Below are 27,492 nucleotides of genomic sequence, written 5' to 3'. Positions count from 1 at the left end.
GCCGTCTGGTGTGAATGAATCAAAAGTATACTTATTTTTTTGTTAGATTGGCAAAAATATATTTTTTAATGTGCCACAGAATTTTAGCCATTAGTTTATGTATGCCATCAGATGAAAAAGGTTGAAAATTGCTGTTCTAGGCACTCCGGTATCTTTGGACCCAGGACAATCCAAGATCTAAAGAACATCCAACCCAGAGAGAAGGAAGCAGGTAAATTTAATCTGAGCATTCACTCCCCTCATATGAACTCTTTTACTTCTTTGCTCATCTTTAGGAACTATTATGGAAGACCAGATTATCTCCCTAAACCAGGTCAATAGTTCCAAGTTCCTGGTGAGAAATCAAGCTCCCAGTGAAAATAAAAAAACTGTCAAAGCTGGGAAGAGAACTAGAAATACTAAGTAATGTGTTTGTTCAACCACTCTACTGCTGTACTGATATTCAATTAAGACTGTGTGCTCTAGATTGGACTGCTCAGATCTGATTCCTTTATTCTTTGCTGTCATCCTGAGCAAATTCTTCTTATAGTCCAAATTCCCATAGGGCTTTTGTGAAATTTAAATGAGATAATATAAAGCATTAAAACAATGTCTAGCAGATAAGCACTCACTAAAAGTCAGTTGTTTGACTCAGCGTCCTCTTAGGAAAGCAGACCCAGACATGTAACTCTTCATATATATTTAAGAAAAATGTATTTACAGCATTGTGAACATAACTGCTGTTTGACAAAATGGAGGAAAAGTAACGGAACTCAAAGGTAATATGCTCTCTATTCCAAGGTTAAAAATAGAATTAGGAGGACTATTTCTGTCAGGAATCTTTATTACTTTACCTGTCAAAATCTTTGCCTGATGGCTGTAACCCTGGCAGCCACCAAATTCCTAAAAATAGTGGTTCTCAAAGTGTGGCACCCAGACCATCAGCATCACCTGGGAAGTTTAGAAATGCAATTTTTTTCTCTCCTCCTGACTACTCAGAAACTTCTGGGGTGGCACCCAGCAACTCGTTGTTTAGCAAGCTCTCCAGGTGATTTTGATGAATGCTGAAGTGTAAGAATTACTATTCTAGAGCAAAGAACACCTGGTCATTTATCGAGCCATAGCAAAGGCATAACAATAACTGAGTTCAACAGGGCCCATTTGGGGAATTAGATTATAAATTAGGCAGTCACTGATATATTCAGGGATCGGAGTGGAGATTAGTAAGTTTATAAATTTATAAACAATTAGTAAAGAAGCAAGAGCAAGCACAAAGAGAGTGAGGGAGAGCAACAATGAGGTAGGCAGAGAGAAATACACAATACAAATAGTGGCAAAGGGCCGCTTGTAAAATGAATCATCAAACAAAGCAGCTCATCAAGGTATTTATTGCACCTAAAGTGAGAAGAGGGAAAACAAAATCGGAATTTATAACATTTTCTAGGTATAAACCAGAGGACTTTTCAAAACACTGTTATAACTTTTACTAAGTTTATATCTATATCAAGGGCTCCTTCAATTAAAAAGCCAAAACAGAGAAGGAAGTAGATACAGCTCATAGTTCATTTCTAAATATCTGGCTGGAAATAATTTTTCCTTAGATATGCATGGATTGATAGAGAGGTAGGTATAAGAAAGAGAAACTGAATGAAAGGGTGAAAACAAAAGATCTTATATAGCATGGTGTGACAAAGGAAGATACATGTTCTTACTGCCTAAAAAATAGAGTGCTACACCCTTCCCTTCCAAGTTTCCCAAAGTTCTCATCTCATTCAATATAGAAATAAAACATCTTTTATACAAGAGTAACCAAAGAAAGTTAAAAAATTATTCACAAATAGCTTTTACACATCATTAAGAAATAAATGAGTGAGCATTCCAATGGTGAAATGGACACAGAACATAAGGCAATTTAATATCATTATATGTAAATATATATAACCAATAAGCATAATACTTAAAAAAAATCCACCCAATTAGTAATCAAAGAATGAAAATCAAAACAGTGAGATGCCATTTTTGCACATCTCTGGCAAAGAAACAAAAATATCAAACCATTCAGGATTGGTGAAAATGCTAGAAAACATTCACTCATATTCTGCCGTTTAAATGGTGATAACTTTTTCTGGAGGGCAATTCAGCATATCTATCAAGTCTTAAAAATCTGCATACTCTCTTTGACTTATTAATTCCACTTAGAAAATTTATTTTATGAATTAATAAAAGACATATGTAAAGATTTCTGTATAAGATCTCCTGACATGGCATCATTTATAAAACTGAAAAATCATTAACTTCCTAAAATGTCTAATGATTGGGGACTAAACAAATATTATGTTACGTCCAAAGAAGTTGATATAATGTGACCATTAAACTTCAAGTTATAGGTGAACATGGAAATATATTCTGGATATATTTACTGTTAAGTGAACAAAATAGATTACAAAACAGTATATAGTTTGATTCTATTTCTGTTAAAAAGCAAAAAAACTTCACATTTGTCCATCTGTCCATCCACCTATCCAACTATTATACAAAGATCAATGAATCTTTATTTTCCTTATTGCTAACCTGGATTTCTCTAGTATTTCTAAAACGAACATCTATTTTATAATACAAAGATTATTTTTATAATTAAAAAATGTAAAAAGTGTAGTCTTCCTAGTTAACTCTACTTCCAATATCCCATGTGAAGTGACCAAACCGAAATACACAGAGTGTACCCCCAAACCCCATGCCCCATGATCCCTCCCTCTGCCTACTGTGTTCACTGCTATGGCTGCGTTATTTAGAATAGCGTCTGATGCATAGCAGACAGTTAATAGCTATTAAATGGGAAAATGACATCCATCTGCCATCAACATAAAAGAATTACTGCCAGATGGATAGATAGCTAGAAGGAGGTCATTAAGAGCCATTTCACAGCTTCCCTTCCTAAGAAAGCAACTTTAAAAAAAATCTTTTGTTAAATGTTAGTTTTTAAATATGGAATTGATTTTTGTATACTGACTTTATATCCAGCAACTTTGTTAAATTCGTTTATTAATTCTAATAATTTATTCTTGTTTTCTTCTGGATTTTCTAAGCATGTATCATGTTATTTGCAAATAAAGAGAGCTTTATTTTTTTCCTTTCAAGTCATTTTTTTAATACTTTATTTCTTTTTCTTGTCTTACTATACTGGCTAGGACCTCCAACATAAGCTGAATGGAACTGGTAATTAATCACTCGAGTCTCATTCTATTTCTTGACCTGCTTGGTGGTTATACTGTTGCTCACTTTGTGATAAGTCTTTGTTGTATAATTTTCATATTTATATTTCATAATTTTAAAAGTTAAAAAAAGAAAAAGGAAGCAGAAGTAAACAATGAAGAGCCTGGCAAAATTCTCCAGTTTGAAAGGGTTTATTAGTTTCACACTGCTGCTGTAATAAATTACCACACATCTAATGGCTTAAAACAATACAATTTATTATCTTACAGTTCTGGGGGTCAGAATTCCTAAAACCAAGGTGTTGAAAGGACTGTGTTCCTTTTGGAGGCTCTATGGGAGAATCTATTTCCTTGCCTTTTCTAGCATCTAGAGGCCACCTGCATTCCTTGGCTCATGATCCCTTCTTCCATCTTCAAGGCCAGCAGCATACTACCTCCAAATCTCTCTCTCTATGACCTCTGGTTCTATCATCACATCTCCTTTTTCTGACTCTGACACTCCTGCTTCCTCATCAGAACCCCTGTGATTACATTAAGTCCACCTGGATAATCTGGGATCCTCTTCCCATCTCAAGATCCTTTATTTAATCACACCTGCAAAAGGCCCTTTTACCTTTTAAGGTAACATTTAACAGGTTTCAGGGATTAAAATAAGTGCCACCCTTGGCCTACCTTCTACAAAGTCTGCCTACCACAAAGTGTGAGGACATGGGGCAGATACAGAAAACTACTTGGAAGCTTTTTCACTGCTACAAAGCAGTACCCCTCATAATCAGCAGTTCAGAGAGGCCACAACTTCAGGAAGGAGGTCAGAAATTGCCATATCATTTATGTGAAACAAAGACTGGACATGGGAAACTAGCTCTGGTATAGTAGCTTTACCATATACAGAACAGGAAATGTAGAAAATAAATTCACCTACTGAGATTGCACACCACTTGGCTTCTTCCTCACTCCCTTTAGGTTGGTGACTTAGTATTACAAACTTCTATTAAGCACCTTTAGACTTGAGAAGGGGATTGTAAATAATATTTGGAGACAAAGAAGACATCCAGTGAGAATCTACCTAACCTGTTCGGAGAAAATATCAGACCTGAGTAAATGTTTCTTTGTTGAAGAAATATAGATGGCCCAAATCAGATTGTAGAAATCCAAGGTGGGGCCTATGCAAAGAGTCTGTAACATAAAAAAGGGAGAATGTAGCATGGAAAGAAATAGAGAAACAAAGCATATTTTGGCGAGGGGAAATGTTAAGTGAAGAAGACAGTATCCGTTTTATTCTTAAAATTGAATTTTTAAAATCATAGAACCTGTGAAGAACACTGAAAGATGAATGACAAAACAAAGACAGATAAAAGGAACCTGGATAAAAGGCAGGCAAAAATATAAAGTTACAGGATAAGGTAAGGAAATAACGTAAGGGAACAAATAATGCAATAACATAATTAAAAATTGAATTAAAAGAAGAGTAGAATCAGCACTATAAAAATCTGAATCAATTACAGAGAGGACAAACTTGAGAAGCCCTCCAAGGAATGCAGAGGCAAGACAGAAAGCAATTAAGACGACAGAGAGATGTAGAGGGCAAGGAATGGAGAGTCAATAAATTAGGAGAACAGAAATTACTGAAGAAAAGAATAGAACAACAGAACATTAGCAATCAAGGACATAAGAGATGAAAACTTTTCTGGTCCAAAGACAGAACCATATGTGCATGTTAAAAACAAACTCACTCGGTATCATGAAAAATTAAGGTATAGAGCCTAACATCTAATGAATCTTCATACAATCTGAAATTCAATATTAGAGAAAATTATCCACGCTGGAGAAAAAAAATTACCTACAAAAAAAGGAAAAATCAGATTTTTCTCTTATTTTTTATAATCATTAATGCAATGGAATAATATCCATAGCCTTAAGGGGAAAAAAAAAAAGTAAACCTAAGTTGCCATTCAAGTGCAAGGACAAAATAAGAATAATTTCAAGATACAAGTATTCAAAAACTAGTCATGAAGAATGTCTTTAATATATTAATAGAGCAAAGACAGAGAGATTATTTTGATCATATATGTATATATGTGTACAAACATGTTTCAATGAGCACAGAAGTAGTCTAAAAAGACAAATACCAAATTGTTAGCAGTGGTTATTCCTGGATCGTGGCTTTTGACTTGATATATTTTTGTGTGAATTATTTTATTCTTTTGCATAAGTATGTGTATTACTACTGTATTTTGTAAGTCATCTTAATTTTTAAAAAGCACCCATGATACCTTTGCTGAAAAAAATTTATGTTGCATTTGAATAATAGATGAATGAAAATAAAGAACATAAAAATGGGAAAGCTGTAGATTAAAAAGACTGATGGTGAGCACTAAAAACACTTAATATAAAGTAGTGTGTGTTTTTTTAACATACTTTATTGATTTCAGAGAGAGGAAAGGAGGGGGAGAGAGAGAGAAACATCAATGCTGAGAGAGTCATCAATCGGCTGCCTAGCTCGAAACCTGGGCATGTGCCCTGACCGGGAATCAAACCCCGATCTCCTGGATCCTAGGTCAATGCCCAACCACTGAGCCACACCCAGCCGGGCAACACTTAATATAAATTAATTCTTAATAATTATTGTAAATCTAGAAGCATAATGCAATTGGGTGAAAAAGAAAATACATATTGTAAATAGTCCTAATTTCCATATTTTAAATAGGGGATAGTCAACAGGTTTTTAAAATTTTTATTTATTGATTGGAGGGAGGGAGGGAGGAACATCGATTTGTTGTTCCACTTATTTATGCATTCATTAGTTGATTCTTATATGTGCCCTGACTGGGGACTGAACCCGCAACCTTGGTGTATCAGGACGACACTCTAACCAGCTGAGCTACCGGCCAGGGCCTGATGCTGATACTTTGAGAACAGAGGATCAAATATGTTTTTCAAAAAATCAGTCACTGGTAGCTAGGACTTAAATATGTATTTTCCAGACCACAAAAAAAACAAAAGATAACACTTCCCCAAACTACATGCATAAAACAATAAGGGCTTATAACAAACATAAAACAAGAACAAAACATACACTGATGGTTCTAGTTTTATGAATGGAAAAGAACACACATATAAGCATGAGCAGAAAAAGACTGGAAGGACATATGCTAAACTATTAACACTGGTTAATTTTAGGTGGTAGCTTGTAGATGATTTTTATTTTCTTGTGCTTTTCTATATTTTCTATTTAAAACACTTTTTGGTAATTACATGAACAAACAACAACATGCCAAAAATGTCATTTAACAAATAAACAAGCAGACAAGGCAGTACTTCCAAAAGTTGGACAATTTAAGCCTCATTTAACCTCAACCATGTATTTTATAAATGACAAAGTTTCCTGGGTTCCTGCATCCAGAAAGAAAGCAAAGATGACTGTAAAAATGAATGGGATGGGACGGGAGACTTACAACATGCCCTTACAATGTGACTTATAATTTATTCCCTATCAAGCCAAAGAGTGGCCCAAGTATTAGCTTTTTGAAGTCCTTCAATTACTTCTTCGAGACAATATATGGAGAAAGACAAAGACAATCACACAGATTAATCCAGCTGGGGATGCTAAAATGAGAACTGTATCCATTAACTAGACCTTTAGAACCTAAGGAAAGATGGGGCCTGTTACTAAATAGATCCTTGTTTAGTATCACCTATAGCTAGCCATACAGTCATATGCATATATTTTGAAGATGATAGTTAAGCTTTTTTGATACTAAGGCACAACATGATCTTTCTCCTAGAACAGTTTCTTTTTCATCACTTTTCCTATTTGCCTATAGGGTTGTTGGAGTTTCAATGAGAAAATGCATGTAAATAGCTTAGCACTGTGCCTTGGACATAATTAGTGATTGCAAGAGCTTAACTTTATTATTATGGTTTAATTACTTTTCAATCACTTAAGCACTATGATATGGCAGGAAGGACAGAGTTTTACTTGTTTTGCTTTCAGAATAGCTATTACTTCTTTTAAAACTTGTTATTATGGACAGCTCAACTCAGTGTACCCATTATTCAGATTTAATAATAATGATCAATATTTAATCAATAATAATGATCAGTATTCAATAATAATCAATATCTGGCCTCTTTTCATTAATACTCCTATCTACCTCCCTCCCCAGATTATTATTTCTAAAAATATGTCTTTATTGATTTCAGAGAGAGGAAGGGGGAGGGGGAGAGAGAGAGAGAGAGAAACATCAATGATGAGAGAGAATCAATGATCGACTGCCCCCTGCACACCCCTTACTGGGGATCGAGGCCACAACCCAGGCACATGCCCTGCTGGTTCACAGGTTGATGGTCAACCACTGAGCCACACCAGCGGGGCCAGTTTCTCAATGTTAGTCAGATTTTTGTAAGATGCCTGTACTCAGGATTTTCACTGTTAGATGTATTTTATTCAGTGGAGTCAAATAACAAGGGGCATAACATTTTTTTATTTTTTTGAACCTGGGATCTCAGAGATGGCACTATTTTCAGTTTCACTTTTAACTAAAGTTCATAAACGGCTGGGCCCCAAGTTATTTTGAAGCAAATCCTAGACATCAAATCATTCACCAAAACATGAGGTTTTGCCCAGCCGGCATGGCTCAGTGGTTGAGCGTTGACCTATGAACTGGGAAATCACAGTTCGATTCCCGGTCAGGGTACAAACCAGGGTTTTGGGCTCAATCTCCGGGATTGGTGGTGGTGGTGCAGGAGGCAACCAATCAATGACTCTCTCATCATTGATGTTTCTCTCTCTCTCTCCCTCTCTCTTCCTCTCTCTGAAATCAATAAAACTGTGTAACAAAATTAAAAACACACACACACACAAAACATGAGGTTTTGAAGTCATACAGATATGGGTTCTTTCTAATTTTACACTTCCTTACTCGCCACATGACCTTGAGTGTGCTACTTAATCTCTGGAATTAGGTGCCTAGCAGCCACTCAATGAATTTAAGATCACTTTCTTTCCCCTGTTTGGCTCTAAATGGTTTCAACATCTGCAATGCAATGTTTCTCTCAAAATGTAACCAGCTCCATTCTATTGCTTTTAGCCTAATCTGTACTCCTTACCTTACCTTCTGGGTAATACCAATAGCAACCTGTTTTCTCACCACTTGCTCATCCCATATCTGGGTTTTTTACTGGGGTTTGTTTATTTTAGGCAGAATACTAATCCTAGAAGATGTTTATAAATCAAAAAGTTCAAGGGTGAAGCAAGTTTGGAAAAGACTGCAAAGACTATCCTTCTCACAATGTACACTATATTTAAAAGCTCCAAGAAGTCTCGTAGTACTGAGTCCTGTTTAACACTGCTTTATCCTAACTTACATGATCATGAAACTCTTTCACCCAACAATTAAGATCTTACAAAACTAGAGTTCCAAAGAACCTGGTTGGGAAATACTATGATGTTAAGGCCAAATCAGTACTCCTTAAGCCATGCCTCCATTGAGATACTACTATAAGCTCAACAAAATTTCAGGAGTGCATCCTTAATTATAGGTTCAAATTAACTTATGTTGCTTCTCACGTTTGTATATGCCACAAAGTGCTTTCCAAGCCAGGAGGAACTTCGCCTTATACATTTGGATCTTCCATGTTGTGTGTGTAAGACAGTGTGATGTAGACATGCTCAGTAATTATCTGTTGAATGAGCATGAAGGCTGGACCAAACGTGGTTAATCTTGACCAGCAATGCACTGTTCACGTTGCTGCTACTGATGAGTCCTTGAGGTATTTTACATTTCTTGGGAGTGAACAGTAGAAGCTGAAGAAAATGTCTACCATTTTCAGATTTCCAAAAGGTCAAGAGTTGCTAAAGATTCCCTCTGACACATCTATACTAATCTTCTAGGTTGGCAGTGGAGATAATCCATGAGTTTTATCATCATTCTTCATGTTCCTCTTGAGCTTCGGTCACCTCTTTTTTAAAAAATGAAGGTACTAATACCTACTTAGTAGACTTACTGTGAGGACTTAATGAAATACCTAGGCCAGGGGCTGATATACACTAAATATTCAAGAGATGTTATTTTTCGCTGCCATGAAGCAGAATAAAGGAAAAAGAAAGGTGGTTAATGTCCTATATTGAATAACTAGGGAAGACCTCTCTAATGAGGTCACATTTAGAAGGGAGACAGAGCCATGCAGCTATCTGGGGGCAGAGTGTTTGTTCTAGGTTAAGATGAGTGCTTGCCTTGTTTGAGGAACAGCAAGGATGACAATGTGACTAGAGTATGTTGGCTATGAGGAGCAGTAGGAGCTGAGGTCAGAGAGTTAAAAGGGTGTAGGTGGCGTCAAATCATTGACATTGTAGGCTCTTGTTAAAACTTTGGCTTTTACTCTAAGTGAGAGGAACAGCCATCAGAAGGTTTTAAACAGAGACGTGACATGATCTTACTGATGTTTTAAAAAGATCATTCCAGTGCTGTGCTGAAAATAGACTGGGGAGTAAGAGGGATGAACTAGAGAAACCAGTTAGAAGGCATTTTGATGAATTGTACTAGAGTGTAGTGGTAAGAAAGAGTTGTATCTACATGTATTTTGAAAATAAAGAAAACATGAATTGCTAATGAATTAGTTATGGAGATGTGAGAAAAATAGAGGAACCAAGAATAACCCCAAGAATTTTCACATGAGCAACCCAAAAGTCAAAGTTGCCATTTACCAAGATGGGAAAACTAAAGAAAGACCAGGTTTGGGAGAGAAAAATACAGGAGTCTGGATTTGGTGATGTTATGTTTGACACACCTATTTTATAGTCCTTGTAGCAGAGATCTATCTTAGTCTCAATGAGCTACAACTGCCAGGTAGCCTGTGAATCATTACAACAGGCTGAGGATATGAACTGCTGGCTCTGTGTTCTTCTCCGGCCAGATCATACACTTATCATATACTGTATTCTATCAGATATATGTATCATATATGCATGCATCATATATCAACACTAACACTGGGAGAGCTGATGAGAACATAGGACTTACGAAGTCTGAAGCTGGTTAGGACTCCTTCCCTGTTCTGCACTAAAAGATAGCTAGCTAACCCAAGACCAACTCTCAAAAGCGCCCTCTGGAGTCAAGACCACCTTGTGATCACACAAGAACAATACCAGGCTCCCCTGACTCAAGCCATGGCTAGTTTCTCTTCTAACTGAACACCTTCTACGAAGTGTAAACGTTGTGCTAGCTGTCCTCAGCCTCACATACTACAACTCCCCATTCTTATTCCCCTATGAAACTAGAAGAGCAAGACTACATTCCAACTTTTCATTGGAAAAAGCATAAAATGAATATTTCTCTTGCTCTCACATTCCCAAAATCTATTAGCCATTAAATGTACCCAAAGAATACAGATTTCTGGTATGTCAATGTCTAGAACCTTTATCTACTTACAGAAATTTAACCAAAGGGAATATATACAAAAAATCTGCTATAAGAAATCACTTCGGTATTGACAGTGCAAAATTTGGAACAATCCTTTGGTTCAATAAAGCAAAGATTAATACTGGCATATAAAAGAATATTAAGTGATCATAAAAATGATTCCATATAAAAATACATTAAATATATTAAGTAAAAAAAGCAAATTACAAATAGTATATGTAATATGACCCCAAGTTGTTTCAAAAAAAAGTATATGTAGACCTGGCCAGTGTTCTCAGTGGTTAGAGCATCAGCCTGTGCTGATGCCAGAGGGTCTTGGGTTCGATTCCTGGTCAAGGACAAGTACCTGGGTTGCAGGTTCAATCCCCAGCCCCTAGTCGGGGTGCGTGTGGGAGGCAATGGATTGATGTCTCTCTCTCACATCAATGTCTCTCTCTCTCTCTCTCTCTCTCTCTCTCTCTCTCCCCCCATCTTTCCCTCCCTCCCTCCCTCCACCTCCTCCCTTCTACTCTCTCTAAAAATCAACGGAAAAAATATCCTCCAATGAGAATTAACAGAAAAAAAAGTATATGTGAACTAGAAGTTAAATATGATTATGTATGGTCAGCAAAAATAACAGTGATGTTACCTCTGGGTGGAGGGGTTGCAGATAAATGTTATTCCTTTTACTTGTCTATAGGAACTTATACTCTTTTCTACTAAGAACAAGTTTAAACATTTTTATATTCAATATAAAATTATCTTATATTTGCAATTTATGTTTGGAATTTAGTTTTTCCTATATGACTTAAAAAATAATCTACCTACATCTCTATACATACTTCATCTAAGTCAAAAGACTTCTTTCTGAGAAGTGGACTCTTCCCCAAAGGCCTCTATCCCAGGAAACACGATGCTAACAACTCCACAGACAGCTCAGTCATAGGCTTCCTCTGCACAGCACAGGAGACTGCTCGCAGAGTCTGTGGGTGCTGCTTCCCTAGTCTAGCAACTGTTACATGGGAATGTGAGACAGAATGAACTGCCTTACTCTCTGCACCTGGCCAAAGACACAACTGTTAAGCAGACACTAAGTTCCACAGTCCCCACCAGGGCAACAGGCAATGGGCTTTGTTTTCTATAAACAGACAGACAAGAAAAAAGTTCAGGTTAAAACATAGTCCTCAAAGGAAGAAAAATAGAAACCAGGCAACGGGGAATGCTTCATATTCCTAAAAGTTTTTTTTGTAAGTTAACACATGGTGTCTGCTTCTCTCTAGTCACCTATTTATCACTCTCCTCCTTAGAAAAGGGAAAAAGCCCTGGCTGTTTTCCTAGTGCAGAGTTTTGTGGCTGGGGGGAAGGAGGAAAGGGGGAGGAAGGAGGGTGCTTTAAGCATGATGCAAACCATTTGGAGTTGAGTGAGAGCACTGCCAACACAAGCTGGACTATTTAAACAAGTGAGGAAATGATCGTATATACAACATGCCAGCAAGCACACACACACACCAAAGGAAGTCGAGAGGGCTTTTTTTTAGGACACAGAGCTGGATGTCAGCGGCTAAAAGGTCGATATTTTCCCTTAACACCCTTCTCAATGACTTAATCATGTTCCGTTTGCACAGAAAACTTCCCAAGAATAAAAAAGTCTGGAGAATTAAGAGGAAGGGTGAATGGGGAGTGATGTTTGGCCTGGGGCTGACCTTATCCGAGGTTTTCTCCACGTAGCAGGGATCCTGAGGGGCAGCCAGCAAGGGGACAAAGCCCGAGAGAAGCCGATCCTCTTCCAGAATAAGAAGGGTGAGGTCATCGTCCGGGTCCTTGTACAGTGGCACCTCAGACTGATTCACCGCAGTCAATATGTTACAGAAATCAGCCAACATCGACCACACATCCACAGCAACCCTGTGAGAAATAAGGTAAGAAAAGAAGAACAGCTCTAAAGAGGGACCAGTTAAAGTATTCTAAGCACTTGTGAACAGAGAGGTACTTGTGGCAAATGATGTCTATGGCTGGCATGTGCCAGGAAATCTTACCCAAAAAGCTAGGATAACTGAACTGCACCCTTGGCAGCAATCTGGTGAAAGTATGTCCATCCATGCAAAGTTAAAATTGATTAGGGGGAGTTTTTAATCCTAACCAGAGAGGGAAAAGAATTTAGAGAATCAGTTGCCTAATGCAGGTCCTGTCACCTTTCCAGACAGTGTGCCTAAGACACTTACTCAAATACTCTAGACACCCAGTGCCTGAGGCAGCTCCCAGAATTCCCCCACTCCTGTCCAGCCAAGTATATGCCACACAGACAGCAACAGAGTGCCAATCTTCCCTCCTCTTGCACAGCCAGAGGGGCTAGTCACACCACGGAAAGAGTCATGTGGTTTGTTTTGGTTTTCCCCTCCTATAATGCTTTAGAAATCTCTTCCTATGTATAAGCAGAAAAACAATTAAACACACATCCAACACAAACCTCACTCCTGGCGTGTGAAGCTTCCCATGCATTTCAGCAGATGAACCAGAATCAGAGCTATCGTGGCCATCCTATTGCCTTTCCTTTCCCTCAGCTGTAGAAGGTTAGACACAGGGTAACTAACCATTATCGTTTACCTGGGATTGTCCCAGCATTAGCATTTAAAGCCCCGTGTTCCCAGAAACACATCAGTCCTGGGCAAACTGGAATGGATGGTCATCCTAATTGCATATCACCAGGTCCTGGTTGAACCTGAGAAGGATCCTTGAAAATGCAAAATCTGGTTCTCCCCAGTTCAAACTCCAAGGCAGAATTATAAAAAGGTTCATTTCTCTGTCACCATCATTTGCCAAAAATCTACTGTGGTTCAGATCCCTCTTCTGGTGGGAGCTAAGGATCCTTACAACTTTCTTTTGACAAGCCCAAGACAAGCTCAAATAGCCAAACTGTGGTCAGATCCAGGGCTGCCAAGTCTACAGGCTTAGGTTTCTTCCCCAGAGGACCACCTACCCAGGGAGTATGGGAAAGGCAAGTGCCCTCTAGGCTAAGTTGTACTCCAAAAGGAGTGAGACCCATAAAATAATTACAAAGAAAGCTTTACAGTTAGGTCCAAGAGGTGGCGTGGCAAGAGGCAAGACGCAAAAAGAGGTATATGAATGAGCTACATCCTGGAATCTTCCCAGAAGAGTTGCTGCGCATGAGCCAAATCTGCTAGGGAGGGGCCTCCGACCTAAGCAATATGTTGCTCCTGGAGACTAGGAACCTTGGGGGGATGGCAGAAAGGAGGGCATTCAAGGGACATGCCATTGAAGGTGATGCTAGAAGAGAAAGTAGAGTAGAGGTGTGGGGACTCCCTGACTGGCTCCAGGTGGAAGGAGCCTGCACTGGTTTATTTACTGTAATCACTGCACTAGGAAAAGGCAATGAAATGAAACATCTTGTTTTCAAGAGTGTCCTGGGAACCAGGCGGAACACAGCCCCATTAATCACACAACGGCACATAATCAACACACGTGTACAGCAGAAGTAACTCACTTCACAGGCTTTGCCCAGGAAAAAGAACATGTTTGGGAAGAATCACCGGAGGGACAAGGGTTTTTTAAAGCCTCTCTCTGCACAGACACCAACAACCAGACTCATTCACAAAGCTCCATCTTTTGGCTCAGCTGGGTTTGGCTGTCAGAAATGTTTAAATATGGAAAAAAATAAACAGTTGCAACACGTTTCTGTGCAGAGATCTGCCTGAGCCCCTTTGTGATGTAATGGGAAACGCGGCATTGAGGCTACCAGCTGTAGAATAAACAGAGCTTTGAGGGTTAAAAGGAACTGAACTTTCCACGACCCCATCTGCAGAGAAGAAAATAATAAGAGGAATGATGCACTGCCCCACAGCTCCGATAGTTTATCCTCCAGTCCCGGCTGCAGAGACAAGCACCGGATGTGATAGGGCTGCTCAGGGCCGCCTCCGAGGTTAGCGCTGCCCATGGGAGACGCACAGGGAGGCTCTTCCAGCTCCCCACTTCCTCCCCCAGTGCCCTGCTGGCCACTTGAGCCCACTGCCTGAGTCTGATCCCACAGCGCTGGTGAGCTCTGGCCAACAGGCACTGCTCGGCTGCAGAGCAGCAATTTGGAAAATAAACAGGAAAGACGACAGTGAGAAGGAAGAAGGTGAAAAGTCTCCCAGCTGAATTCTTGGCTTGGGGACCTTGGTTGGTGCTGTGCAGGTCAAGGCTGCTTCAGGATGTAGTTGGGGGTGGGAGGTGTGGGCAGCAGCAGCCCCAGCCAGGGAGAGGCAGCAGAAAATTACCTACGGCTGCCACAGTGGGGGGGCCCCACATCCCTCTCTTATCCTCCTACCCCTACCATCTTGGATCCAAGATGAAGAAATATGTGGTACCATGTGGTTCTCATTACCGTGCTCCCGTCCCTTAAGGATCAGATAAACCAAAACTGACTCCTCCCAGAGATTGCTGGCCACCACTAGGGACCCCAGCCTACATCTGCCTTTGCCCATTACCACCCACCCACCTTGTGCCAAAACCTTAAGACTCAGTGCAAAAATGAAGTGGATAAGAGTTCCTACCCCAGGGGTGATGTGTAAGACAGCAGCTGGTGACAGAGGACATAGGATGTGTCTTGAGTTCCCAACTCAGAAATATAAAGTTGCACCACAGGCAAGAATACAACTAACTAGGCACCCATGGGCCATATGGTGATGCTCCACAGAGGGTGGGGAAGAGGAGAGTGTTAGGAAACTAATACTAAAAGGAAGGGGTGAGATGCCTAAACTCAAAAGTTAAGGTATTTGCAAAAGGATGAGGTAATTCCTGGAACCTGGGGAGTATCACCTCAGCTTACCCCAATTAGGCCTTTGGGCTGAGAAGTCAGTTCTGTGGGTGAACACAGGGTTTCCTCACTACAAGGGGAAAAGCTCAGGTTTTTCCTGCTCTAGTTCCTTATGCCAGTTAGGACTGCCTTCCAACCTTCACCCCACAGCAGCCCTTGGAGTTTAAGGATTCAAGGTTGGCCTGGGCTGAGTAGCCCAAAGTCAAATTCTGGTGCCTATGAGGAGCTTTAAACAGCTCCCAACCTTTTAGAAATGCTTTGGAAATGACTCCCCAAAAGGTTTCTCAGATGATCGCAAACCACCTTTAGTTCTAAATGCCCCCTCTAGAGTGCTATGGGCTTAGGCAAGTCCCTCTGACTTGTTCTGGTCCCAACTCATATTTTGGGGAAGCTCCCAGAGCCCACAAAATCCTGCTAAAGTTAGGGTGCATTCTTCACCTAGCAGACACAAAGCAGCTAGAGAGTATGAAACTGCATCCAATGAGTCCATTTATGGCTCTCAGAATGGTGGCAAGGGAGCCTCTCAGCAGCTGTGATGTGATTAGTGAGCAGGATCAGCAATTGTAGGGTGACCCAGTGGCCCAACCCCACAGAACACACCACACACCAGGAAAGCAGACCCCTGGCTGGACACCAGATCCTAGCTTGGGACAGACCAGCAGTGGCTAGTTAGAGGTATGCACTCAGGACCAAGGCTCACTCACTTCTCCACAGACATGCATTCACTTACTCCACCAGGAAAGGAAAAAAATAAGTTAATTTACTTTTTATTGCCTCAGAATTCCAAGGTTTAATGTAGCTGTCAGTTTGAGTGCAGTGCAGCTGCTGGCCGATACAATGCAGCCCAGGCCAGCCCAGGTGACTGGGGAAACACATTTCACAGAAATGAACCAACACACACTCTTGGCTGGTTGTTTAGGGGGATATTGACTTGGGGAATCAGATTAACCCTTCAGGCTGGAGTTCGTTCTGCAAACAACACTAGAAAAGTAGCTTCAGTCCAAGGAACTGAGAAGCCCTGGTCTCAGGTGGACCAGGGGATTTCTGTGTTTTGACAATTTTGGAGTTTTCTCATGTAAGATGTTATTCAACTACAGCATGCTCTGAAAGATAAAGGTATGAGATATGTGAGGCAAGTTATATCACAACAATTGATCTCCTTCCTAGAACTCGGAACAAAAGGCAGGTCTGCCAGCTTTAATAGGGAAGAGGTTGAGTAGGAACTTTTCTGCAGGCTCCATCCAGGGTGGGACTGAGGGAGGGAGACAGTTTGGAGAGTGGAGTACTAAGGCCTGACCAAGTCTCAGGCCATCCTTCTGGCAAGTCTAAGGAAGACTGAGCCCTCACACACCCCTTCATATTTTTACTGGGGGAACAGGCTGACTGGTGATTAATATCAAGTACAATGACCCCATGTTACAAGCCTGCAGGGGCCTGTGGAGGTGGCCATTTCCTGTGTAATACCAGCTTGTTTAAACACTAACATTCAAACTCCACAGCTGCAGAACAAACCCGGAAAGAGTTGAGTGAGAAGAAGCCCTGCATTGTGTTTCAGAGCTATGGAAGATCAGAGAAGTAGTACAGATGGGAAACGAGTTGGGTCTTTTGGTTCCTGCGGTGAGGAGCTCTGGAAATATAGCCAAGATGGCATGGAAACTAGGCACGAGGAAGCTGAAAAAGAGAAAGCCCATGGACTAATAGGCACAAAGGGGAAAGACAAAAGGCCATAACAATAGAAATGCTCTTAAGATATGTAATATGCTCTTTTCAAAATCTGTTTGCCTATGGACCATTATACTCTAGCCTACAACTCTCCATACAAGGTTCAATTGGCCAACATAAGACCATTGTAGCCCTGGAGGACTTTTGGCCCAAATGGAGAAAACTGCAGGAGGTGAGCAGCTAATAGCAGAAATGGACCTGAATCCAGTAAGTCAACTTGGGCCCTTGGGAGAGTGCCCAACTTAAATTAATTTTGCCCAATACTGCAATTCAAATTCTGAAGCTCAGACACCCTACACTCCTCCAAGAACATAAACTCCATGTTCTAAAAAGTGCAGCTAGAGCCCTATGGCCCACAACAGGTCACAGTAACCTCATTGCAGGATTTCTCAAGTACCTTTACTATGCCTCCTTCAGCCTCTATCTAGGTTAGTGCCTTATTTAATTTCAGTCCTCCCAAGCTACATTCATATGTATAGCCTCTGTCACATCACTATGGTGTGCTAAACCCATCAGCACTGTGTGTTTGGGAAAGATCAGCCCCCAGGGGACCTTGACATCTCCACTGCATGAGTGGAGCCCTCGGTGGCCTCCCTGGTGCGGATTCTCACGGTTCCTGCCTCTCTAAATTTTAGCTGTAACCACTCCAACACATCTTCTTAGTTTAGCACACACTGGACCCAAATAACCTCTGCCCAGAGCTGGAAAGTACTCTCCCTGGGGTCAGCTGCTGTACCCTGCTGGGGTCAGACTGGAGCCTTAGGCCAACACCCCTTCCTCTCACAAGGAGTCCTGTGGGAGGAGTGGGGAGGGGACAGAGTATCCTGCCGTGGGAGACATCACGTGTGCCCCACACTCAGCACTTGGAGGAAGAGGAACCCCCTGGTGCCAGGCTGTAGTGCTGACGCCCTAACCCGGAGCCAGGGAGACTGGGTGGGGAGCCAGGGTAGCAAAGGGGCTTCCCACAGTCACCACCACTTCCTTCAGGGAAGTGCTGATGGACTATTACTTAGTGACCTCCTAAAATGCCCTTTTGGGAAGATGTATTAAGCGTCCTTGAAGGGGTGCAGATTAGACTTGGGATTAGTTCTTATTTCAGAGCTGTCCTATGAGGGTGAGTGAACTAGCTGTTTTTTAACTCAAGAATTTCTATCTCATCCTACAGGGTCAACACATGTAGGCTCCCTGAGGAAATGAGCTTACTGCATACTCCCTACATCTCCCTATGTGACAGCACCTCAGAGGGCTTCCTATAAGCCGTTTCCAGCATGCTCTGTAGACTATACAAGACAAGCCACGGAAAAGCAGCAAGTCCAGGAATTTCTGGAGTTTTTTTTTTTTTTTTAACAGTACTCCAATCCAACAGTGTGATAAATGCATCCGAGCTACAATTAGGAAGATATATAGCATCAGAATGCGAAGGTCTGGGCAGCCTGGTGAAACGCGGGCTCTCCAGAGCCCCAGCTATGTTTCCCATTATGTAACCCTGGTCATGGGCAGACAGCCAGACTCCAAATGAAAAAGAGACTCTGGCTTGGCACTGGTTCTATTTTCCTATCCTCATTCGGGGTCAGCGCAGTGTCATACAGCTGCAGAGAAAGCTCTGGGGATTAAACCTGGGAAAGCCTCCAAGACCAGGACCTGGGTTCAAGTACCAGCTGAAAGCAATAAACCAACTGCCACAGCTGGGCTAGGTTTGGATGTTCTCAAAGTCCCCTGACTCTTTCACTTACTGAGAACTAGAGATCAAGATGAGGGAAGATTTGGCTTCAGCAGAGACTCTGAAATGAGGTAGGCTGTCCTACTGCCCTAGCCTTGCCAAAGGTCCTGGGATGCAAGAGGTCACTGTGCTTAGGTTTGTGGAAGCCTGTTGCTCTCTGCTCCTCTCTATCACCTGACATTCACAACTTTACTCATGCTCACTTGTTCAAGTGGGGAGTAGCTGCCTTTCCCTTCTAATAAGAGGGCTGGCACAGAAATGTGCTCCCTGCTCCTCTCACCCCCTCCCATAAGTAGATGGCCTCTCCAAACACTGTGGTCTGTTCTGAATAGACCAAAGCACTCGACACTGTCTCTTACAGTGGCCCAAGGCAACTTTCCACACCCAAGGCTATAACCCTCTGTACCAAAATCTCCTGGGATGATAAGCCATCTTATTACAACAGGTACAAATGGGAAGTCAACCTGCTTACCTGCTGACCCAACACACATATTTAAGCGCCTCTGTGGGGGAAGGCACAAATGACCCTGAAATCCCTAAGTGTTCCACATGTGCTTAAATGGCTATTGCCTAGGAAAAGCAGATTTGACCAGAAAGAAGAGGAATATGAGCAAGAGGAGAGAGCCAAGGAGATGCACGATGAGCTTTGGAATACCCCTAAGAAAGTGGAGGATGCTTCAAAATAATTTGCTAATTGTACAAGAAAAAAGAGTAACAAAATAGAGACAGGGAGCAAGATTAAATAAGGATCCAAGTGTGTTAGAGAAACAATTTGGAGGCGGGGGTTTCTGGAGGAGAAGCAAATTAAAATGTAGGCTATCTGGTCACCTAATCAATGAGGAATTTGTCTTTGCAGAGAACAGATTCAGGCAAAGTCCAATAAAATCATGTAAAGCAGAGATGTTAAGTAGAAACCCTTTCCTTCCTAATTTCTTGAGAGCATTCCTAAACCCTCCAAATGAAGATCACACAAGGACCTTAAGAGTGTTAGAGGAATTACTATTCTGACATCTACAGAACTATCTGGAATGTGTCATTCCTTATGGCATTAAAGAAAAGACTCCACAAAATGAAAGATCAGTAGGCATAAGACACAACTTTGAAACCCAGAGAACTACCATATCTTGTCGATCTCTCAACCATAGTGTTTACTCAGTAAGTGTTAGGTGGCCACATGAGAAACTGGAAAGGAAGAAGATAAATTCATATACCACTTTTCCAGTGCTTGGATCTGAAGGCTATGAGGTAGGACTACCCTCAGTGGTGGCAAGGCCAGGTCTGTTCTGTCTAGCATTGGCACCAGCCCTCAAACCACCATGCCTTGTGGTCAGGCACCAGGACAACGCCCCTCCTTCATGCTTAAACTTACATTCCAGAGACAACCAGCTGCTGACCCTGCAGAGAGATACAGTGCAGGAGGGGACTCTATTCTTTACCATACTGACTTCTCTAGCCTACACTGGATTCACCAGAGAGTAAGTGGTGCCCACAGCTACAAGAACTTGTTTACTGGGCAATCAGATTCAATATATTTGGTCAGATTTGCTCCCCCTGTGAAAAAGTCCAAAAAGACTAAGCAAATTTGTCAAGTGTCCCAACCTCCTCTGCCTCACTGTATGTAGCCCAGGAGGTGAAGCCCAGCTGGGGATGGCTGTAGCTTGGGACCACGTGCCTAGCTGCTGATTGAGCCCTTGCCCAAAGATGGGCAGCAGCTCACATAAGCCGGCAACGGGCCATTTGCTGCAGCATCCAAAGAAAAAACAGACTCAGCACCTCAAGCAAATGAGGCCCAGCACTTCCTGTGTGAGCTTTCCATTTCCTCAGCCAAACAAAAGCCAAAGGGATCGCGAGAGGGAGGAGGGATAAAAGGAGACAGCCGCAGAAGAGAGTTAACAGGCCCGATGGCCCAGGATATGGGTAAACAGGGGTTGGATGGACTGTATCTAGGGGACTTGTGGTTGTGAGGTGAGGTGACCCATGGCAAGCCCAGGCTCCAGGGACAAACAGTCTGCCTCCCCACCCTTCACCCCCGAAAAGGAAGGGAGGAACACTCTGTGACCCTGCGCATGCTCAGAAGCAGTGGCTTCAGATACTTGGAGAACTGAGCCTTTCTTTGTCATTTTCTTCTCAAAATTGCAAATTGCCTAGTCGGCATTATAGATTAACAGCCTGAAAAGTTGGAGGTTGTACATGTTAACTCTTTGCGGAACATGGCCGGGAAACAGCTGACCCCTAGCTAGCAGATCTGTCAGTTCCTTTGCGTGGCCCCAGCTGCTCAGCCCAGGGCTTAACCCTGGCTCACGAAGCCTCAGCCTAGAGTGCATTTTTGGAAACCTAAGAGGGTTTAGAGGAAGGATGCAGAGAACTGTTTGATGCTGTGAGCATCACTCACACAGTTACAGAGTTAGAGATGGGGAACAGAGGAAAGAGGGCCAAACAGTCCAGGGGCATGTCTTGGGGTGAAGACCAAGAAAGGAATTTGAAGAAGCAAAGGGGGGGTGAAGAGTCAGACTACATAGTCCACACAGAAAGATCAATAACTGCTGGCCAGAAATCTCTGCTGTAGCATTACCTCTGTGGGTCACCTACAAATAGAGACCCACATGGCTGGCCCCCAGCCCAGAGAAGCACCCCACTCCCTAGAAGTACTGTCTGCAGGAGCCTAGGTCTCCACACTGTATCCTCCAGTACTTTCCCGCTCAGAGGAGCAATGGAGAACAATGAGATGCTGGGTATGGATGCTTGTTACCAAACACACACATACACACGCAACGCAAAGCCAGAAGGAGCTCCTGCCAGAGGCCACAATACAAAGAAATGAAAAGGGAGGAAGAGAGAGAAGCAAAGACAGAGACAGATAAACCGAGAGAGAGACAATGATAGGAAGAGGGAGGAGGAGAAAGGGAGAGGAAGAGAGATGGACAGTCAATAGTTGACCAGAGATAGGCACCTACACGCATATAAATTAAGACAATATTGTGCAAACACGAATACACACACAGACAGTGACACTAATACAGATAAGAAAGAGAAACATGGAAACATAGAAACATGGATATAGATCAGGAGTCGGAAAACTTTTTCTGTAACAGGCTAGATAGTAAATAGTTTAGGCTTTGCAGACCATAAGGTCTCCGTTGCAACTACTACTCAATCTACTGGTGCAGTGTAAAAGCAGCCATAGATAAAGTGCAAATGAATAAGCATGGCTGTGTTCCAATATGACTTTATGGACATTGAAATCTGACTTCATATCATTTTCACGACTCATGAAATATTATTTAAAAAATTTTTTTCAACCATGAAAAAAATGTAAACCATTTTTAGCTCATGGGACATAGTTTGCTAACCTCTAATACAGACATGCAAAAACAGCAGAGGCAGACAGAGGTAGACAAAGAAACAGAGGCAAGCAGGCAGGGACAAGCCAAGACAGACAGAAACAGGCAGGAGGGAGAGGCAGAGGCAAGCAGGCAGTAGGTGAGGCCGGCAAAGAGACACAGGGGAAGCAGACAGAGGCAGGTAGACGCAGGCAGACCCACCAGACCCACATACACAGAAATCCCCCTCCAACAGAGACCCAGTCACAAACACAGACATGGTACAGGCGGTCTTGGACACAGATATTCAGGCATGCATACAAATACATACTCTCACACAGAGATATGGGCAAGACCAAAGCAGACATGGACTGACATGGACCCAGAATCAGATACACACAGATGGACATGGGTATGGACACAGATACACACTGAAATCTTTGGGGATGCATGAATTCCACAAACAGACCCACACACCCAAGGATAGACAGACACAGACATGGATATGAACACAGCACATGGACACATACACAGACACACATGGACAGGCACACCGAAAGACCCTTAGATAGAGAGATCCCAAGAGACAGAAACACACAGACCCTCACACTCAAATACGGATAGACAACTACACCCAAACAGGCCCACACAGAGATACAATGCACACACAGAAACAGACAAAAGAAATAGCCATATGTGGTTGCACAACAATGTGAATGTAAAATGCCATCGAAATGCCACTGTATACTTAAAAATGGTTAAGATGGCAAATTGTGTTATATGTGTATATTTTTATAAAGTTTATTGTGTTATATATATTTTTACCACAAATTTTAAAAAGAAATAAAAATGTCATACAAACACACACCCAGGCATACATATACACTCCCCAGATCAACACACCCACACCAAAAATGCTCTGATAGACACCACACTGAAACACAGTCACAGAGGCGGGGTGGGGTATGCTGATGAGACAGGGAAAGAAGCGAATGGGATAAAGAGGTGCACGCACGCGCCTTCCCCATACACTGCAGTGCCATGAGAGGAGGCAAGGAGACAGTGCACAAGACAGCACAGAGGCAGTGAGAGATAGCCTGAAAGATGCACACAGATAAGCTAAAAGGGAGAGAGAGACAGGCAAAGTCTCTCACGCACACACCCACACTCAAGAGGCAGCTGCGGAAACAATGCGCATGAACCAGATGAAGTGAATGAGAGCACAGAGCAAGGCAAAAGAACAAAGCAGAGCAAGCTATGGGGCGAGAGAGAGCCTGGGAGAGGAGGAACAGGCCGAGCACAGGCAAAGATAACCTAAAATAGGAGACAAGGAAGGTGTATTCAAGGAAGGGAAAAACAGAAGTTCAAATGAGGAGAGAAGAGAGAAACAAGGGGCTGGGGTGGGGGGAAACAAAGGAGAGAGCTGGGAGGGGAGCTGTGGGAACACAGGTGGGCCAAGGCCAGCAGTGCTGAAGGAACGAACAGGCTGACTCACTGCGAGGGCAGATCCAGGGATGTGGGCGGAGGATTCCAGGTGTCTGGGTAGCCGAGCATCCAGTCTGACCAGACTTTCACACTGGGGAGCAGTTCCTTCAGGTCCGGGACGAAGGAAGACACCTTGATGTCATCCTGGTCATCCTCGTCCTCAGGAGAGGACGGCTGAGCTGCAGAGGCAAAGGGTGAGAGCTGGGCCTATGTCTGCTGTGGCCTCCGAGTGAGGCCTGGGGCACTGGGACGGCAGCAAGCTCTTAGGGAAGGGAGACCAAGTTCACAGGACAGCTGGGCCCGGAAGCGAAGGACAGCACCTAAGAGGATTCTGAAAAGCAGGACAAAGAGAGAACCAGTGTACTGGGTCTGCCCCTGCAGACAGCTGTTTCTGCTCCACCTGTGGCCTGGCTGAAGTTGCTACTCTGGCCTCTCGCGCCCATTTCAGCTTTCCTTCAACACAGCACTGAGATGGCACCAGAGTTCCTGCCATATCTGCATAACCTGAATTTAATCATGAAGAAATATCAGAGAAACCCAAATTGTAGGACATTCTACAAAATAAATGGCCTGTACACTTTAAAATGTCAAGGTCATAAAGCACAAAGAAAGATTGAGAAACCATTCCAGATTGAAAGAGACTAAAGAGACATGACATTTAAATGCGAAGTGTGATGCTGGAGTGGATCCTAGGCCAGAAAAACACACATATATTTTTAGAACAATTGGTACAAACTGAGTAAGGTCTGTAGATTCAATAATAGTACTATATCAATTCTGGTTTCCTGATTTTGATAACTGTACTGTCATGTAAGAGAATGTCCTTGTTATTAGGAAGTACACAATCAAGTATTTGGGGGTAAAGGGCTACCATGTCTGCAACTTAGAACCAAATGGTTCAGAAGAAAAATAATAATAAGCATAAGTACATGTGTGTGTGTATGGGAAGAGAGAGAACTTACAGCCAATATGGTTGATTGCTAACAACTGGAGAATCTGGGTGAAGGATATGTAGGAGTTCTTTGTATAATTCTTGCAACTTTTCTATAAATTTGTAATTGTTTCCAAATTAAAAGTTACCCCCACCTTCCCTCCAAAAAAAAAAAAAAAAAAAGGCAGCCTCAGGGGCTGGACGCATTCACAAAGCTGATGCGGTGGGAGGATAACAGAGGTGCCAAACTAGTCACAAATACTGATCCAGGAGGTGGACGGAAGGTACCATCTTCAGCCCTGCCTTACAGGGCTCAGCAATCAGGCCTGGAATTCTCATGGCAGCCTTAAAGGGTACAGGGCACTGCTCAACCCAAGGGCTCAAGATAGTCCTTGCTCTGGTCCAGTGGGTCTCCTAAGATGGCTGGTCCACAGCTGTTACAGCACCCGTCAGACAAAGACATACAGATAAAAGGGGAAAACTAAAACATCAATTATGAACAAAAAGGGAAACTCACTTGTCTGGTTTTTTTAAAGAAGCAGAAACACACAGCAGCTCAGAGGTACAGTGAAAACCCTAACTACTAAAGGAGAAAAGAGGGAGGGACCAGCTCCACGAGGAGGAAAGAGGGCCATAAAGGTAATCAGGCTGGGCAACGGGGTGGGACCAGTTAGGTGGGCAAAAGGAAGAGGGATGCTGGGAAGCAGAATGGAGTGGAAGGCAAAGACATTGAGAAAGTAGCGTGGCATCCTGAGTTTGTTGGGATGGGGCCCAGGAAGCTGGAAAGCCACCCAGTCAGGGGACCCCCCCCATCTGCTTACCTTTGGCAGACTCCTTAAGTAAGTGCGTGCAGCGCCTCACCAAGAGAGAAAACATGGCCAAGCCCAGGGCTGCGGCTTGCTCCTGGATCACAGAGCGACACTCCTCAGAGAAGCAGTCTGAGGAGAAGCAAGTGAAACTCCCATCAGTATACGTTGGGGGCCGAGGGCTACTCTCCTACCTCCCTAGTGCACCTCCTTGGTCACATCACTGAGCTCCTTTTCCTCACCCAAGACCAGCGGCAGTAATATTCCTTCTGTAAGCGGTAGCTGTAAGGCTGACTAAAGGATTGCACCTGGAGTGCTTACCACGATGCCTGGGGTACGGGTAAGCACTCGAAAGCTTATGATAGGGAACTGTAAATTCTGTATCACACCACTTCCCCAGCACCAGTTACCCCAAGGTGGGCAGTTCGAGTTGAAGCTGCAGGCTTTCTGCCTTTAGTTAGTTGGCTACTGATAATGTGAGGCCATAGTAACAAGAACTCATATTTAATTAATTAACTTGGTCTTTCTAATGAATACATAGGAGTAAAATCACCAATTAAAATAATAAAAATACAAATTTAAAAGTTATCTTCCGGAATCAGCAACCTTTGGTTCCATCTTTACCTCCTCTATGTTCCTCCTCCTAAGAGAATACAGGACACTTACAAATAACCTGTTTTCACTGAATTGCTTTTATATAGGACAGTGCAATGGCACACAATAAGCACTTAATCTGTTAAGAGTTTATTTCCACAAATTCTTCCCCCTAGAGCTAAAAAATAAGCCTGTTCCCAATACTAGCACCCTTTCCCCCTCACTTTCTCAGCCTTGCTAACTTCCTTCTGGCTATAGCTCAGTGAAAGGAGCCACCGTGGTGGTGGTCAGAGCTATTACTTGGCGGGAGCTACATATACACCCCCAAACCACTGCCTGCACATACTCCTTGTGAATGGCCCTCCCTGATAGCCACTTCATCCAGACTTGAGAGGAATCGGTGACAAACAGAAGGCAGCAGTCCAGTCTGCAGCCTCAGAGGAAGAGACACCCAATACACACAGGAGATGAAATCAGGGGCCAGACTCACCCGCTCTGGCAGCAGTTAATCTGTTAATTCCCTCTGTAATACAGGAGAACGCTCAGAATCTCCAAGTGTTAAAAGGATAATTAGCCACATGTTTGATCTCTGTCCCTGACTGCATTTTAACCTTGATAACCAAGGGGGAGCCCCTTTCCCACTCTCCTCATTGACACTAGTCTTGTCAAATGAGGCCTAACTGACATCTTTACTCCAGAAGATGCTACACAACCAGTTATTCCTAACTGTCTTTGCCATAGGAGCAAACATGGTTGGAGTACACAAAGCCAGCTCCAAGCCACTTAGAAAGCCATGGGAGTGAGAAGAAGCTGACTGCTGCTCAGGAGATCCCAACATACGAATAGCATCAGTATAGCAATTCTTCTACTGTGGCTTTCCAGCCCATCCTACCATATGCCAGTTCCAAATACCACCCTCTCACTTTCTGACTCTACTGTGGCGGGCAGTAAGGAAGTGGTAACAATCCATATGATCAGAATAGATCACCACTGGTAAGGCCCTAAACCTCTGTTAGAGACAGAAAACAACCATCTAAGAACCAAAAGAGAGCATGGAAAGTAGGAAAGGGGAAGATGTAGAAGCCATCCCAAGAAAAGTTGTCAGCATCTCCCCTCCACCCCTTTGGTAGGCAGCAGCCCTGTCTAGACATACCATCCCAGCTCAGCCCAGTCTCCTGCCAAGCACTGCCAGCAGCCTGCCTCTAATTAGCAACAAAACCAGGAATGGAGGAATAAGTCCCGGGGAAGCTAGGATAGATAGGACAAATGGAGATCACATCTTAGTGTATGACACAGTGAGTACACATTAGTGTCCCCTCATCAACTGGGCATTTAGGCAGATGTTACTTGCATACACAAGGCCCTTAGAAGGGATAGGGGTGGAGGGGGGTCTTAGCTCCAAGAGAATAGGGTTTCGAGAAGCCCAAGGTTATAATAAGACACTCTCATTAGCCTGGGACAGGGGAAAATTAATTTCACCAAGCCCATTTCTATTTTTATAACAAATGGC

The 27,492-nt window shown here is 42.6% G+C and overlaps 1 protein-coding gene across 3 annotated transcripts in view; it reads right to left on the bottom strand.

The window, feature by feature from the left end:
• The window catches only part of SMG6 (SMG6 nonsense mediated mRNA decay factor), a 207,268-nt gene that overhangs the window by 90,962 nt on the left and 88,814 nt on the right, over positions 1 to 27,492 (bottom strand). For all 3 annotated transcript variants that reach the window (XM_016211134.2, XM_087825965.1, XM_016211135.2), the window contains 3 exons: positions 25,404 to 25,520; positions 23,662 to 23,830; positions 12,295 to 12,496 (listed from right to left, as the gene is read on the bottom strand). In XM_016211134.2, the coding sequence (XP_016066620.1) occupies positions 12,295 to 12,496; positions 23,662 to 23,830; positions 25,404 to 25,520 (488 nt within the window). The remainder of the gene's footprint in view (positions 1 to 12,294; positions 12,497 to 23,661; positions 23,831 to 25,403; positions 25,521 to 27,492) is intronic.

This window comes from Miniopterus natalensis, chromosome 17, assembly GCF_054644295.1.
Source record: "Miniopterus natalensis isolate mMinNat1 chromosome 17, mMinNat1.hap1, whole genome shotgun sequence".
Classification (NCBI taxonomy): Eukaryota; Metazoa; Chordata; class Mammalia; order Chiroptera; family Miniopteridae; genus Miniopterus; species Miniopterus natalensis.
This window is presented reverse-complemented; position numbering and strand designations above follow the sequence as displayed.